General features: G+C 44.9%; 1 protein-coding gene across 2 annotated transcripts in view; it reads right to left on the reverse strand.

Annotated features, from left to right (window-relative positions):
* The window catches only part of TMEFF1 (transmembrane protein with EGF like and two follistatin like domains 1), a 294,418-nt gene that overhangs the window by 77,709 nt on the left and 200,743 nt on the right, over window positions 1–15,966 (reverse strand). For both annotated transcript variants that reach the window (XM_075585974.1, XM_075585973.1), the window contains exon 5: window positions 9,747–9,843. In XM_075585974.1, the coding sequence (XP_075442089.1) occupies window positions 9,747–9,843 (97 nt within the window). The remainder of the gene's footprint in view (window positions 1–9,746; window positions 9,844–15,966) is intronic.

The following is a 15,966-nucleotide window of genomic DNA, read 5'->3' on the forward strand; positions in this document are numbered from 1 at the left end:
CTTTAGAATTGGACGACGCCCAAAAGGAACTCTCTTCCCTGGCCTTGTCTTTAGACATTTATATAGCAAAAGAGGACCCTCTCCTCATGTTGGCTGATGCCCAAAAAACACTCCATATCCTTTCCATGACATTGGACATTTGCATAAAGGAACAGGATCCTCCCCTCGCCAGCTTCGCTGCCGCTTGGCTGTATCCCTGGTCTACCACGGATCCTTGCCCTGAGTGTATGGCCGGGTTTCCTGACACCAATGATATGCTTTCGTTAACCCCGGCCGATCAGTCCTGTGAGGTCCCCCTGGAGGATACATATGTTGCTCTACCCAGCACTAATGTTCTAGTATCAGAGAATAAGTTCATTAGTTCTCCTATTTCTAGCTCAGAAGTCCTTTCTCTAGGTCTTGAGGGTTTTCCAGCTTTAACCCCTGCCGAGCAGTCCTGTGAGGTTCCCCTGGAGAATACATATGTTTCACTAGCCAACACTAAGGTTCTACTATCAGAGAATAAGTCCCTTTGTTCCCCTATTTCTAACTCCGAATCTGTCACTCCAGCTCTTGAGGGTTTTCCAGCTTTAAACTTTGCTAGGCAGTCCTGTGCGCTTTCCCCGTCAGAGAAAGAATCCCTAAATTCTGTTCCCAGGGTCATTTCTGTATTAACCCCTGTGGGGCAGCTCTCTGAGTTTCCCTTGGTAAATCCCTGTTCTCTGTCAGCCATGGTCACGCCCCTAACTCCAGAGGAGAGATTCCTGGTCTCTCCTAATACAGAGAGAAGATTACCTATGTTTTACTCTCAGGCATTGTCTGCATTAACCCCTGTAAATTCTTGCTGCCTCCAAGTTAATGCCTTCGTTTTAGCCTCAGAGAATGAGTCCACAAGTCAGACAGCAGAGGTTGCATTGAGGGATTCCCATAACCGTACGGAGTCCTTAGATATTCTTTGCTATAAATCCCCTGCTTCAGCTCAAGTTTCCGCAGTTTCGTCTCCGGAGACTTCGGCTGAAGTTCTGGTTCCCGATAAATGTATTCAGGAGTCAGGTTTTTACCTAAGCTTGGTCGCAGAGTTCCTTCTCCCGGGTGTTTCGCTGAACCAGCTTGTCGCCCACATAGCGGTGATCCCTGCTTCAGCGCATAGTTCCCACATTATGGAGTCTGCAGTAATTTCTGGTTTCCCAGACATTCCTTACCAAATACCTACTTCAGAGACCAGTACAGTTATGATTAACCCCCGTGTACTGTCTGAGTTCTCCTCCTCTTTAAGCTTAGGGTTAAAAGCATACAGTAGTCTGTATGTCCCTCCTGGGGTTTATATTATGTTCCCAGGAATGTTTGCTGACGCACGGTTTTCTCCCAAAAGTGACGCTTTTTCATATAGATTAGTAAAAAGCTTGCACACTGTTTCCCTTTTCGCTGAATTGTGTCTTACTAGTTTTGAGACTCTGAGAGGTAATGATTCTCCTTCTGATTCTGAAGCTCTTCCTACAAGGAGTATCCTGATTGGGGGTCCCCCTGATTTCTCTGTCCAGGCTAATTCTCCAGGGATCAACATATCTGTGGTCACTCCCTTAGTACTGTCTGAGGTCACCATGCATATATTAAAAGTCCTGGGGTTTAAATCTGAGCTATTTAGCTGTCCTGCCTTTGCTGAAACCCAGTCCCTCAGTACTGTGTCTAAATATGCCCCAGCAAACATGGGGTTACTCTGGGGGGAAATTAAAACTCCTGTCTTAAAGGGTATTTTTTCTCACATGTCCAGCAAATCTAGAACCTCAGTAATTGTTTCTAAGTCACTTATCAATACATCTGATTTTTTCTCTAATCAAACCCAGACACCCTCACTATCAGTTAGGAGTCCTGGGATCAGAGATCTTGCACTAGAAAACACACCAATTCATGTTTTTGTCAGGTTAGGTACCCCTGTGGTTAGGGCCATTGCAGTTTCGGAAAAGACTCCTTGTACTCCTAAGGTGCCTGTCATTAAGAGTTTTCATAGTTCATACTTGCTGCTTGTTGATTCTCAGGGCCCTGTCACTGAGGTACAGACTTCAGCTTCTGATGTTAGCTTCCCTCCCACCACTACCCTGGCTCTGCCTTTTTCTCAAGCTACTGATTTGAAGATCCCAAGGACTATTCCTGATTCACTGACAATATTATCTCCCAATGAAGATTTCCCAGTATTGGAGAGCTCTACTGTTGTTTGCTTCTCTGCTCCTGCTAAACCATGGTTTTGTCCCTCGGAATTTTCGGTTGCCCCTGTTATTTCCTCTCAGTTGGAAATACTCTGTACGTATCCCAAGATTTCGGTCCCTATGCCTGGTTTACTGCTTGCCTTGTCACCTTCCATACCAATACCGGGAGATGCTTCCAACCAGCCTATACCCTTACTAACCATTACCTGGGAGCCTTCTAGAGGAAAAATTCCTCGCAAATTCCAACATGCAGTGGTCAGCCAAGACTTTTTCTGTTACAAAGTTCCTCCTGGTGTATTCGATCAACTATCAGGGCCGCTGATCCTAGATTCAGGTTCCTTTATTAAAGACTGGGCTTCCTGTAGGGGTTCTTCTGCCGTTTCTGCTCTGGAACCCTCTGGTTCTTCACAGCCCTGGATTTCCAAGTCATTTTGCGGGGCGAGCCATGTACCAAGGATGTTTCTTCTACCACTCTTATTTCCTAGAACTGTACTCACCAAGGAACTGCTCGTTTACGGATCCCCTTTCCACCTAAAGAACTTTAGGAACAATTCGATGTCTCCGAGACCCATGGATGGTCCTGTCTGGCCGCTGTTTTCACCGTGGGGTGGGGGTACACTAAGGAGTAACCACGAGTCTCTGGACCACGACTCTACCCCCAATCCTAGACGGTTCAGCAACAATTCCCGGTCCCCCAACTCTATGTGTGCTCATGTTCGCCCGGAGGTCTCGCGTGAAGGGGGGGGTACTGTAAGGAATCCGCTCCGCGGTTTACTGGTTGCCTTACCTTGCAGACCTGTGCAGTCCTGGAGCACCTCTCCTGATGTTTGCTGCAGCCTGGATTCACTCACCAAAGCAATACACACTCCGTCTGGTATCTACTGCAGCTGTGCAGCCTATCACTGCAACCTAGACTTGCATTCACTCATTGGAGCAGTACCTTCACACCCCCCTCCGGGGATTGGCCTGCTGGCCTTTAAGTACTGTCTTCCCATAATGCTCCCTGCCGAGCATAGTCCTAACTGGATGTCTACTGTTTTGCCACAAGCCCTCGCTTGTTCTCCTATGCTGATACCAGGTTCCGCCCTGCGTCCTTCAGCTTCCTTCAAGCCGCTTGTTCTCCTATGCTGATACCAGGTTCCGCCCTGCGTCCTTCAGCTCCCTTCAAGCCGCTTGTTCTCCTGCGCTGAAGCAAAGGTATCCCCTATGTCTTCAGCTTCCTGCTTTCCTGCACTGAGGCAAAGGTATACCCCGCGCCCTTCAGTCTCCTGATTCCTGCACTGTAGCGGAGGTTTCCCTGTGGATCTTCAGCTTCCTGGTTCCTGGGGCCTACTCTTTCCCTAATCTAGAGAGGCCGTGTCCTGGTTCCTGCGCTGTTACAGAGGATTCCCCAGCCGCTCAGGACTCTTGCGCTGTAGCACTGGTGCACCCGTGCAGAAAAGCGGTGTGCTATTCTGGTCTGCCTACCATCTCCTATGACCAGTACCATGGGCCATGGTCGTCGCTCGCGCAGAGGCCAACCCCGCGCTCCTAAGCTGAAGCGGGGCTCTCCTGACTACCTGTTGCCGAACTCTTGCCTGAACAATGTTTATCCTGATATCTCCTGTCCTGACCCTGGCTTGTACAACGACGACGCTGTCTTCTCCTTTCCTGATCCTGCTACGTTTGACAACGAACTGCGCAATCCGGATCAGCCTGCGCGGTCTCAGGTCGGTGCTTTTACAACCCCACCTCAGCCTCGCGGTCCGACCCTGGTTTGTGGCGAGCAGAACCCTGACACTCCTACACTTTTGGGTGGGCCTGACATTGGGGAAACGGACATCAGGGTACTGGTGCTTGGCACCCAATGTACTTTGGGGACATTCATTGGTGGTATCAGGTTTTGGGCCTATTATACTGTGGGATACAGGGTATTGTTATAGAGTGTTCAGTAAAGGTTGTTATATACGTGTGTGTATCATTGGTATTGTTCCTGTAAGGGGCTTATCCCACCCAGTTAGGATCCCTTGCAGGTGTTGGCACTGTCACCAGTCGGATCATGTACACCCCAGGCTCCTAGCGGCGGAGGTTCAGGCCTTCTGTGGGCAAAGGTAACGCACCACACACACCGTAGCAGCCATATTTCCCATCGGGTGGGGGAAAGTGCGTTACACTAGTAATTGATGTACTAATCAGATTTCACATAGTGTGGACAATAAACAGGCTGCAGTGTTTTTACAAAGCCCAGAACCAATTTGGGGGGGGGGGGCTATTTATCAAGACAAAAGTGGGTCAATTCTGGGGGAAAACAAACTGCACCAGATGTAGCAAAGAAAACATCATACTGATTTTGTTTCTTTGTAACTTTGGGGCCCATGTATTAAGCATCGCTTAATTAATGTGCGCCATTAGTGTCAAATGATTTTAGTCAAATGTTCCAGACATGGAATTCTCTTGATGCACATATGTAAATAGTATGTACTAAAAAAAACCCTATCTGTACGCTCAACAAAAATAACTTGAACCTGCGTCAAGACAATCCACAAAGCTGAAACTGGCGTAGCTCCTAAAAAGTCTGTTTAGATTGTTAGCGCAGAATTGAGTTGCTATATAACAACCAAAAATGTATCTGATGCAACACAGATGTTTCATTATGTAGATTAACAAAATATATTATTTTCTCAGTATGGCTATTATCAAAAACATTACACCAAGCTGAAGGAGCGACTCCCTGACTAAAGGCACTGACTCTAAAAACAAGGACACTGAGTTTGAGTCATGGGAACCTGGTTCAATTCCCGGTGTCAGCTCCTTGTGAGCCTCAGCAAGTCAGCAAAGACATAGATTGTAAGCTCTACGGGGCAGGGACTGTATCTGTAAAATTCCTGTAAAATTCCTGTAAAATTCCTATGAGCTGCGTACCGTGCACTATACTGAAATTGTGAAGCGCTTTGAGTCCCGTTGGGAGAAAAGCGCTATATGAAAAAAAATTTTTAAAAAAATTAAAAAAAAAATTACAAACACTAATTAAAAGTAAACACATATCAGTTATATTCATGTTCTCAAAATGAATTTCAAACAACAACCTATGAGTCATATGTATGAAGTCACATAGCAACCTTGATTTATATAATGTACGTTTTCTGAAGGATTGTGCTACGTACGTTCTAACACAAAAATGTGGATGCATAATACAAATTCAAATATTAATTTAACACTGGCTGCAAGATCAGAGCAAAAATGAAGCAAACATGTCAAATTAAATCTTAAATAATAACAACCACTATTTTTATATAATGGATTGAAACACTCCATGCCTCCAAAAGACTTTTTATAAGTGAGTTAAGACAGTGTGTGGTACTTTAGTTACACGTTTATACTGTATTTGGCGTTTCCCTTAAAGCAGCAGTCTGTGTTGATCCCCATGGTTATTTGGAACTTTATTCACTTACGAGGTCTCTTCTTGCTCATTCCAACGCTTTTTATATTTTTTCAATCGGAAGCTTCGTTCGGGAGATAAAAGGGTTCACATATTAAGTGTCCAGAGGTTAAAATGGAGCTCTCCCCAGAGCCCAAAGCAGCCCTAAATGTTACCAAAGTAACCACACAAGCTAGAGATTAAGAAAAACATAATTTTTAACACAAGAACATTTTTTTTAAGTGCTAGGGAGGGGCAAAATATTAACATTATGAGTTAATCTCATATAAGCTTCTGGAATGGGGATTGCTGCTTTAAGGCATTTTCTTTATTTTCATTATTTTTTAAATACTGTATGTACTAAAAAAAACCTGCATGGTCATAAAAAATGTACCACTCACAGCTTGTTGTAATACAGTTCATAACATCCTGCACTGGGTATGTACAGTACTTATGGTTGGTGCAAATATACAAATCAAGTGGCTAACACTATCACTGAATGCTGGATCTGTATACATGGCCCTTTGTATTTACAGTGCATGAAAGGAGCATTTCTCTGTTTTCCATCCCATGCTGCAGTTCCCAGTTCACACACTTACAGTATTTGGTGAGGGCTAATATTAGTAAGGTTGTTGTTGGCTCTGTGTATTCATTCACCAGGTACCTTGAGTAGTGCGTTAGAATTTTTTAAAATCAATACCGAACTTAATAAATGTATATTTGCTAAATCAAAAAAGCATTATAGCAGAACATCATAGCACCATATAAATGATCATCAGCATTGTGCATATTTGGTTAAAACCTGGGTCCACCTTTACCCTTATTGAAATGTTGAAAGCTAATACTATACATGTTTATTTTAATATTGTCAAGGAATATTTGGGCATTTTTTAATGCTACTGATTATTTCCCTATCCCATGGTGTTTTGGGGAGCAGGTAGCAAAGCTCCAATGAAGGCGAGATCTAGTTGGTCTAATCCAGTGTTGGAGATTTCTAGGGTGCGCAAAGAATCAATACGTACAGTAGATCCTGTTTAAAGGAGCAATCCATGCAATAACCTACGTGTGGGTTTAAAAAAAATAAAAAAAATCAGTTCTGTAGTTTTAGCTAATACTATATATTTTTTTAATTCAATTCTTAATGCCATGTTTAATGATAATGAGCATCCTTTCATTTCTATAGCAGGTTGTATCACGTCCTCACCAAAGCACAATCTTTGCAATACTTTCCTGTTCGTGATCATTTGTTGCCAATGTTCCCAGCAGTTTGAGCTGCAAACTGTAATAATAGACAATGCTACCGTAGTAATATTAGGATACATTGTAGATGCTGAGTTACACTGACTGATGAATTGATTGAAACTAAAAGGCAGCCATTTGATGAAGCCAGGGAAGCAGGATCTTTGCTCATCGCTCACGGGAAGACGACTCAATCGGCAGATTAGGTAATTCGTTTTCAATAAAGGTAAGCAGAGGCTTCATATACTAAATACATATTTTTTAAAGTGTCTCTTTAAGGAACATAAAATGTCAAACACTGTACAGGCATACCCCAGTTTAAGGACACTCACTTTAAGTACACTCGCGACTAAGGACATATCGTCCAATAGGCAAACGGCAGCTCACGCATGCGCCTGTCAGCACGTCCTGAACAGCAATACCGGCTCCCTACCTGTACCGAAGCTGTGTGCAAGCAGGGAGACTATAGAGCCTGTTACACATGCGTTATTTACATCAGTTATGCAAGTATATGACAATTGCAGTACAGTACATGCATCGATAAGTGGAAAAAGGTAGTGCTTCACTTTAAGTACATTTTCGCTTTACATACATGCTCCGGTCCCATTGCGTACGTTAATGCGGGGTATGCCTGTATACTGTTTCCAAACAGATTTAATGAAGGTCTTATACAGTACACCAGCGGTGCGCAAACTGGAGACTTTATTGGGGGGGAGGGAGGGGCACAGGCCGCGCGGCGGTTACAGAGGACCCGCGGTATGAGCGCAAGTCCTCTGTAAATGTACTTACTGGCTTCTTGTCCACATGTCTCCATGGCATCGCGGCGTCAAATGATGCCCGTTACCATGGAGACGTGACATCAAATGACGCTGCAGGTCACGTGATGTGACGTCACATGACCCTGCAGCGTCATTTGATGCATCATTAGAGGCGAGGGGGGGAGGGGCACAACCGAGGAGGCAGCAGGAAAGGGGGGCGCAGCGCAGGCAGTTTGCACACCGTGGTTTTACAATAAGAATTACAGTGGCAACATATGCCTCAGTCATTTGCTAGGTATAGGCTTCCATACACTAAATCACTAGCTACAGACATGCTATGTATGTGAGTAATTAGCAACAGGCAGCATCTGCACCTTTTCAAATACCCAGTAAAAAGAATAAAAATACAGGCATACCCCGGTTTAAGGATGCTCACTTTAAGTACCCTCGCGAGTAAGGACATAGTTTCAATAGCACCATACCCCTGTGTCCGTACGCTCGCCTCACTAGTATGGACACTTATTCTGCCCTACAGACCACCATAGTAATGACGCGCTGATTTCCCTCGCCCAATAGGCAAACGGGATCTCGCGCATGTGCCTGTCAGCACGTCCTGAACAGCAATACCGGCTCCCTACCTGTACCGAAGCATCGATAAGTGGGAAAAAGGTAGTGCTTCACTTTAAGTACATTTTCGCTTTACATACATGCTCCGGTCCCATAGTGTACGTTAATGCGGGGTATGCCTGTCGAGCAGTGATTCCCAACCTTTATTGTTTGGAGTAACCCTTGAAGTATTTCGAAAAATCTCGGGGAACCGCCTTCTGGCTTACACATATTAGGTTCGGCAGGGGTCAGTCACAACATTTCACACCTCACGAGCCACCTCTATTTCCCACCCTCTACCCATGTATTTCTCTCCCATCCGTCTCACTAACTCTCCCCCCTCCCGCCTCGCATGTATTTATTCCTTGTGTCTCACTCTTACTCTCTCTTTTCCTCACTCACTCCCTCCTGCCCCCCTCTCTTCTCTCACTCGTCCTTACCTCCCGCAATTACCCCACTCTCACTCAATCCACCCTACAAAACACATACCAAACCCCCCCCTGGTGGTCCGTAGTAGGAACCCCTGAGACTGCTTCTAGGAGCCCTTGGGTTCCACGGAACCGTGCTTGGGAATCACTGCTGTAGAGCATACCTGTAGATACATTTCATTCATCCTGGTTACATGCTTCAAATCCAATCAATAGTTTTCTGTCTTGAAGAAATATAGACGTAAAGCATTTTCTCAGCGGCTGGAATATGACTAAATATAACTAATATTGTGAGTTCCTAAAAACATACTAATATACTAGCCCTGTATTTTAGGATTGTCGCAGTACCTTTTCCCAGGTGGGTATGAGCTCCTACACAGCTTGACCCAGTGCTTGAAGGGCCACAATACCAGAGTTCCATGGGTATTGTGACCATGTGACGGCACCATGATGTCACAAATGGAAGAGGGAGCCCTCTTCCTCTGCACAGATCCCAGTCGCAGCACAGCTGTCTCAGAGATATAGAAACTAGCATCAGCGTTATGACATCCACTGGATGTCACAAGAGGCATCAGTGTGCTGGCTCTTTGTAATGTCCAATGTGGGTGATCAGGCACCTAACGCGTGAACAAGAGCAGACATATTCTGTAATACTGTAGTTGCTACTAAACTTTATGCAGCTAGGCTCCCAGGCTCACATTTAAACAAACTAATACACTTATATTAAATGATAAAACAACTTGTTAATTCAACAATCACAGCTGCGTCTTTTTGCTTTACAGCTGAAAATATCACAGTTCAGCTCTAAACGACCTTCGAGCTCCCAAAATGTAACACAAAAAAACCGGGTGGGGGACGGAATGTTAGTTAGGTGGGATTGCTGTTTTTATATGATAAAAGTGTTAAACCACACAGGTCAGCATACGTTACATGGTGCTGCCCTTTGACATCTTTATTAATGGGAGATAAAAAAAAAAAAACAATTCCCTGCAGGACAGAGTAATGTGTTATCGGTTCCTCTGGGAGTGAAGGTGTTAATTTGTAATTGCTATGGTCATACAACGAGAACAAGATTGGGGGATCCTTTTGGTCCTTCTTGGATCAGTACTGTGTATATGGTCACACAACTACTTACCCTATATCTTCTGCATCTTCATCACACTCTGCTCCATATTTGCAGGCTCCGCATTTTGAGTGTTTCCTGTGAACCTCAGTCCCAGATCCTTCATATTCTACAGAACAACACAACACAACAACTGTGTTAGCAGAAAAACCCAGATCCATGCTTTTTTTAATGTTCCACACTTTCTCTGTAACGTGCTATGTTATCTCTTATCAATAGATTATACCATATGTGGAAAAAGGCGACATACTGAAAGAGAAATGCAGAGCTCCCAGATATGGATTGTGCCTACTCAAAGCAGATAGCCAACCAAGAAGCTCACTACACAGGGTCATCACGAGTCACTGCAATCCAACTACAGGTACGTGAGGATAATTTGATGGTTAACGTAAATATGTATATATTTTCATTTTTTTTGCGGTTGCCAATACATTACATTGACATGGTTTTTGTACAAACACGTGTGAACTCTTTTGCTGTGCAATGTGGTGCGGCCACCTCTGGCAGGCAAAGTGAGTGAATAACTGAGAACCTAGTGGGGTTAAAACAAAGGTCTGAATTTCTGCATGATTTTGCTCACACTACCACACCGCACCCCTTCAAAAAAGAGCCTAGTCTAGTTCTATGTGAAGAGACCAGGCATAGAATTAATGAAAGTGTGGGTCCACTCTACACATCTACTGATCTGTGCACTTTCACCTAGATAAGACATGTAAACGACGTGGCGATGTAGCTAGTCCCCAGTGTATAGCAAACGTGCAACGCAAGTGGGACTGGTGACAGCACAAACATACTAGTGGTAACATGCTTTTACAAACAATCAATGGCTCAAGTCAAGATGCTATAAGAATAGCCATTAAAACACACACATTTAATAACCCCTTCCCTGCCGAGCGAGTTGACAGCACATTGATTTGCTATGTGTTGGTTGCTGTGCCTCTCTCTGGTAGTGATGTGTTTATTCAGTTACTGTAGATCTTAATTGCTCATTCATATGTTACGGTAAGACCTGTAAAAGCCCTTTAGAAAAGGTGCTGGTATTTAGACTTAGGCTGAGTCCATGGTCAGCGCTTATCCGCTGACCCCTGTTGAGGCGCGCTGACGCTTGTCAGTGAGCCCCTGCAGCCGCAATGAGAGCAGCTTTAGCAGGGGCTCACGCACATTTCCGCGCAGGGCCGGTCACGTGAGCAGTTCGCCCAATGAGGGCGAACCAGCTCTGTGACGTCACTGGCCCACCCCCCCTACACGCCCCCGGACGGCGCGCAAACCCGCTTTCCCTCAGCCTCCGCGCGCCTCCACATGGCTGAATTCTCTATGGACTCAGCCTTATAAGGTTTACTCTTGCATACAGATGTAGCAGATGTTACTGCTCCCGTTAATACTGGCACATCATTTAACACAAGCATTACTGAAAACAATGGTTTAGGAGAGAACGTAGTCTATTTCACTTTCACGGGGGTAATAACATCTGCTTCATCTGTAGAATAAAGTCTAATGAGTAAAGATAAGCTCTTCGGAGCAGGGACTCCTTTTCCTATTGGTTTGTCTGAGCCACTTATTCAGATTGTGTTATAATATTATGTCACGTGTATTGTAAAGCGCTATGTACATGGATGGCGCTATATAAATAAAGACATACATACATACAAAGATGACAAGTACCACATGTAAAGAGGTTAGAGTTATTGTAGACAACAGAAAAAGGTTTCTGTAAAAAAATAAATAAAAAATAAAACTACTTTTGTGATATTTAGAAGAAAATTGCACATTGTGATTTGTTACAAAATTAGTTTTCATGTTGGGATTAGTCTATTTTTTGCTACAATCTTATAGTCACCTTGATTAAATGCTTTTTAAATGTTTGTGACTTTTCTAGACTAATGTTGATTAAACGTATGATTATACTGCTTAACTAATATTTATCTGGGTGATTTTAGATGAAGAATATATAATTTCACTACTTCCACCATAAAAATACTTTCCTTATTATAATTCATGTCAATGAGCCTTTGAAAAACCTCTCATGTATTCCCCTGCAAAAAGCCACTGATAGGGTTTCCAGGTGTCCAGTATTGAACCGGACTGTCCAGTATTTGGACACACTGACCATTAAAAAATTAGAGGGAATACTGGACATGTATGTGTATACTGGTAATACCTGACCTGATCGGCTTGGGGGGCCGCAGGATTTTCTCGAGCAGAGAGAGAGCAGGGCTGCTGCTAGGGGGCTGGGTAATGTAGCCAATCAGGAGGAGGTGTCTGGAGCCTGGGGATGGGGTCAAGGATAGGAGGAAACAGCATGGAGTGGAGCGGTGTGTGTGTGTGTGTCTCGAGCGTGTTGCACCTTTCACCATTGTATCATGTATTTTTGGAGAAGCCACCTGGCAACCCTAGCTGCAATCTACCTTAAATTAACTTTCCTATGTTGGCCTGTATGTCCATAATTATTCACTGATGATGAAAAAAAAAAATACAAAAAGTGAATGATTCCACTAACTTTGATACTATAACATGTTACATATTTGCATTCCTAAAAAGCAATACTCCTGTTACTAAAAAAAAAGACATTATAACCACTGTTTTCTTCATATTGTTCTCTGGTTGTTTTGTACATCAGCTGTTCACTTACTGCAGCGGTGCGCAAAGTGGGGGGCGCGACCCCCAGGGGGGGCGGGAGATTGTGCTGGGGGGGCGCGGGCAGTTGCAGAGGCCCCGCGCTCTTCCCCCAGGCATTTAAATTAAATGCCGGGGGATCGCGTGAGGCCCCTGCAACTGTTTACTTACCGGGATTCAGCCGTCTGTGTTGCGTCGCCATGGCAACGCGGCGTCAATAGACGCCGCGGCACCATGTGACCTGACGTCACACGCCCACGCAGCGTCATCTGACGCGTCTGAAGGAAGGCAGGGGGGCGCGAGAGCCGGAGGCAGAGAGACAGGGGGGCGCAGCAGAAAAAGTTTGCGCTCCCCTGACTTACTGTATGACTGATGAATCCTAAATCAAGGCAGAAAATGGGACACACAGTTACAGCTCCCACGTCAATGTCATACAAGGAGATATTACTGTGTAATCATAGAACAAAGAATGTCACTGAGCCTTCCTTTGTTCCTAATCATTAATAATATAAAAATACTGGCAGAATTTCCATATATCTACGAGTCAGGCCCGTCATTTCTGTGGTGACACTTTATTACGTATTCCAGCACATTCACCTGCTAATTTAGTGACTGCTCCACTTCTTACTACTGCCTATAAAGTAGCAGCGCGGAAGGTTACTTGTTTAAATCAGGACTTGCATCGTACTGATGAAAGGGCGCATAATGGACACAAAACGTCTTTTGACATATGGATATCCACAAACAAGCATGTTGATTTAAATTAACCCATGGGCCTTGAGATGAGCCATCCACGTGGGTAAGATTGCTTTGCAACATTGGTTGACTTTGCTAATCTAATACAGGCATACCCCGCTTTAAGTACACTCGCGAGTAAGTACATATCGCCCAATAGGCAAACGGCAGCTCACGCATGCGCCTGTCATCACGTCCTGAACAGCAATACCGGCTCCCTACCTGTACCGAAGCTGTGCGCAAGCGGGGAGACTATAGAGCCTGTGACATATGCGTTATTTACATCAGTTATGCACGCATATGATGTTTGCAGTACAGTATATGCATCGATAAGTGGAAAAAGGTAGTGCTTCACTTTAAGTACATTTTCGCTTTACATACATGCTCCGGTCCCATTGCGTACGTTAATGCGGGGTATGCCTGTATATACATAAAGCCGCATTACGAACTGTTCTAATGGTCGACTCGCTCTTTAAAAAAATAAAAATACAATTGAATTAACATTTTTTCTGGTGTTAAATAAAAGTAATTATTTCATAGCAATACATGAATGTTTTTTTTTTTTTTTTAATCAAGACTTAAAAAGCATGGAAAACCTAATATTATTAATTGTCCAGTGAGCTATGAAAATATTCCATGTCTGATGGAAATGTGAATAAAACACTGTATAATGTTCTAAGTACATCCAGTCAGCAAAACTCCATATTTCAAGCAGCAGCAGCAGACAGATTTTTGCTTGGTCTGCCATGCTAATTTTGTGCAGTCTCTCCACTTTTGTCTCATCACTCACACTAATACCCTACATCAGATGAGATTGTGCATTAATGTAGAGAAAGAGTGTTTAGCTGCACTGCTCTGTTTATTTGGAGTAAGAACAGTTCCTTACACCTGATTTATTTTTGGAGAAAATAAAAAGGAAAACGAATAGCACAGAGAGACACAGAGGGGCCTATGCAGAGAGCAGCGCTATTTCGAAATTCGCCATTTTTTGGAGAAAATCGCGCAGAAAGCAGCAGAAAATGGCGAGTTCCGAAAAACGCGCCAATTTTTCTTTTCTATTTGTAAAACTCGCCTCGCGGCTGGCGAGAACCTCAATCTCGCCAGTTTTAAAAATATCCTAATGCAGAGAGGCGCGAACGGCATCTAGCGGCTGTTCGCGCCAATAAAATGGCGCGATTGTCTCCTTTTTGCCTCGGCAGAAAAAATTGGCAAGAAGCTGCCGCTCGCGGCCATTGCAAAGGGAAAAAAAAGGCGCGAATTTGTTTTTACACGTTTCTGAAGCGCGCATCTCGCCAATTTAAACTCGCCACACGCATCCATGTTAAACATAGCAGAATTCGCACTTTTCTGCATATGGAGAATAAAACTCTCCAAAAAAGCTACTTTTTAATAAATTCGCCAATTTTAAAATTCGCTGCTCTCTGCATAGGCCCCAGAATGTGATACATGAATAAGTGTCATTATAACAAGTGAATCATGTAACTCCTCCATCTGACCCTCCCAAAGTTGAAAGCTGGGGCAGATGGAGCAAAATTGAACAAAGTTCTTTGATAAATAGGTGCATTATGAAAACAGGCATTAAAGACAGGCAGTGGCAGTGGATTCCATCTGCTGAAATGTTATAAGAAGTAACTTTATAGGTTTGCTATCATGCTTAGTATTGATTTCTATCTTACAATGTTAATTATTAGGGGGAAAAGGATGGAGGGACAGGTATAAACTAGTGATGTACCGGGTACCTGGAAATTACCCGGATCCGGCACCAGGGGGCTGGAACCCGGTGCAGGGTAATTTCCGTTCTGCTCTGGTCCTTCGGTCCTCCTCTTGGAGAAGAGCAGGAGCAGAGCAGCAGACGACTCACCTGCAGCCGTGGCGGAGGGTAAAGAGGACCACTGCGGAGTGTGAGGAGGACCACGGCGACATCCTGGTGGCTGTGGGAGCAGCGAAAGACATCCTGGTGGTGGTGGCAGCAGAGGACGACATTCTTCAGCCGGTGGGAGCAGCGGAAGACATCCTTCAGCCGCGGGGAGCAGTGGAAGACATCCTTCACAGCCGGTGGTGGTGGGAGCAGAGGAACATGTGGCCGGAGCAGGAGCATTAATATTTGACAGTAAGCTCCTCCCCGGCTACTCTGCACCCACCGGCACCAGCTGTGAAGGATGTTGTCCTCTGCAGCCAACGCCTGCAGGATATTTGCCGCTGCCACTGCCTGCAGGGTATCTGATGCTGCTCCCACCGCCACCAGGATGTCGCCGGGGTCCTCCTCACCCTCTGCCGCAGGCTGCAGGTAAGTCAAAACTACCCGGCCAGGTACCCGTCTCTTATTAGGACCCGGAACAACACTAGTATAAACTGCTTTTTTATCCCTCTGTTGGAGTCAATGTATTTATTTCAAACCCTAAAAGCATTGCTGTCAAAGGTCCCTCACTTCAGACCATGAGACAGGGTCTCACCAGGGCTTCCAACAAGGCAGGAGAGCCAGTCCTGCGGCCGCGCGCTGGAAGTTGGGCCAAGCCAGAGGTCGGTCCGTGTCCGTCTGCCAGGCCCCAGCTCTCCCATGCTGTGGTCCGGCCTTCTCTGAAGCCCCACCCGCGCGTGTGCGTGCTGGAAGCTGCGTGTGCTGGGGTTTGTGAAAGGGGTGAAGGGTCCAGTGGGGAAGGTCAGGTGGGAGATAATGAATGTGTGGATGGTTAATGACTGTGAGGAGGCAGGGGGTTAAAGAGTGTGAGGAGACAGGAAGGGTTAATTATTGGGGGGATATGAGAGAGGAACAGGTATTGAGTGAGGAGGGGGTGGGAGAATGAGCGAGAGGTGGTGTAAGAGAGAGGGGGACAGTGATTGAGCAGGAGAGGTGGGGGTGTAAGAGAGGGAGGTGGGGCTGTGA

This window comes from Ascaphus truei, chromosome 2 (genome assembly GCF_040206685.1).
Source record: "Ascaphus truei isolate aAscTru1 chromosome 2, aAscTru1.hap1, whole genome shotgun sequence".
Classification (NCBI taxonomy): Eukaryota; Metazoa; Chordata; class Amphibia; order Anura; family Ascaphidae; genus Ascaphus; species Ascaphus truei.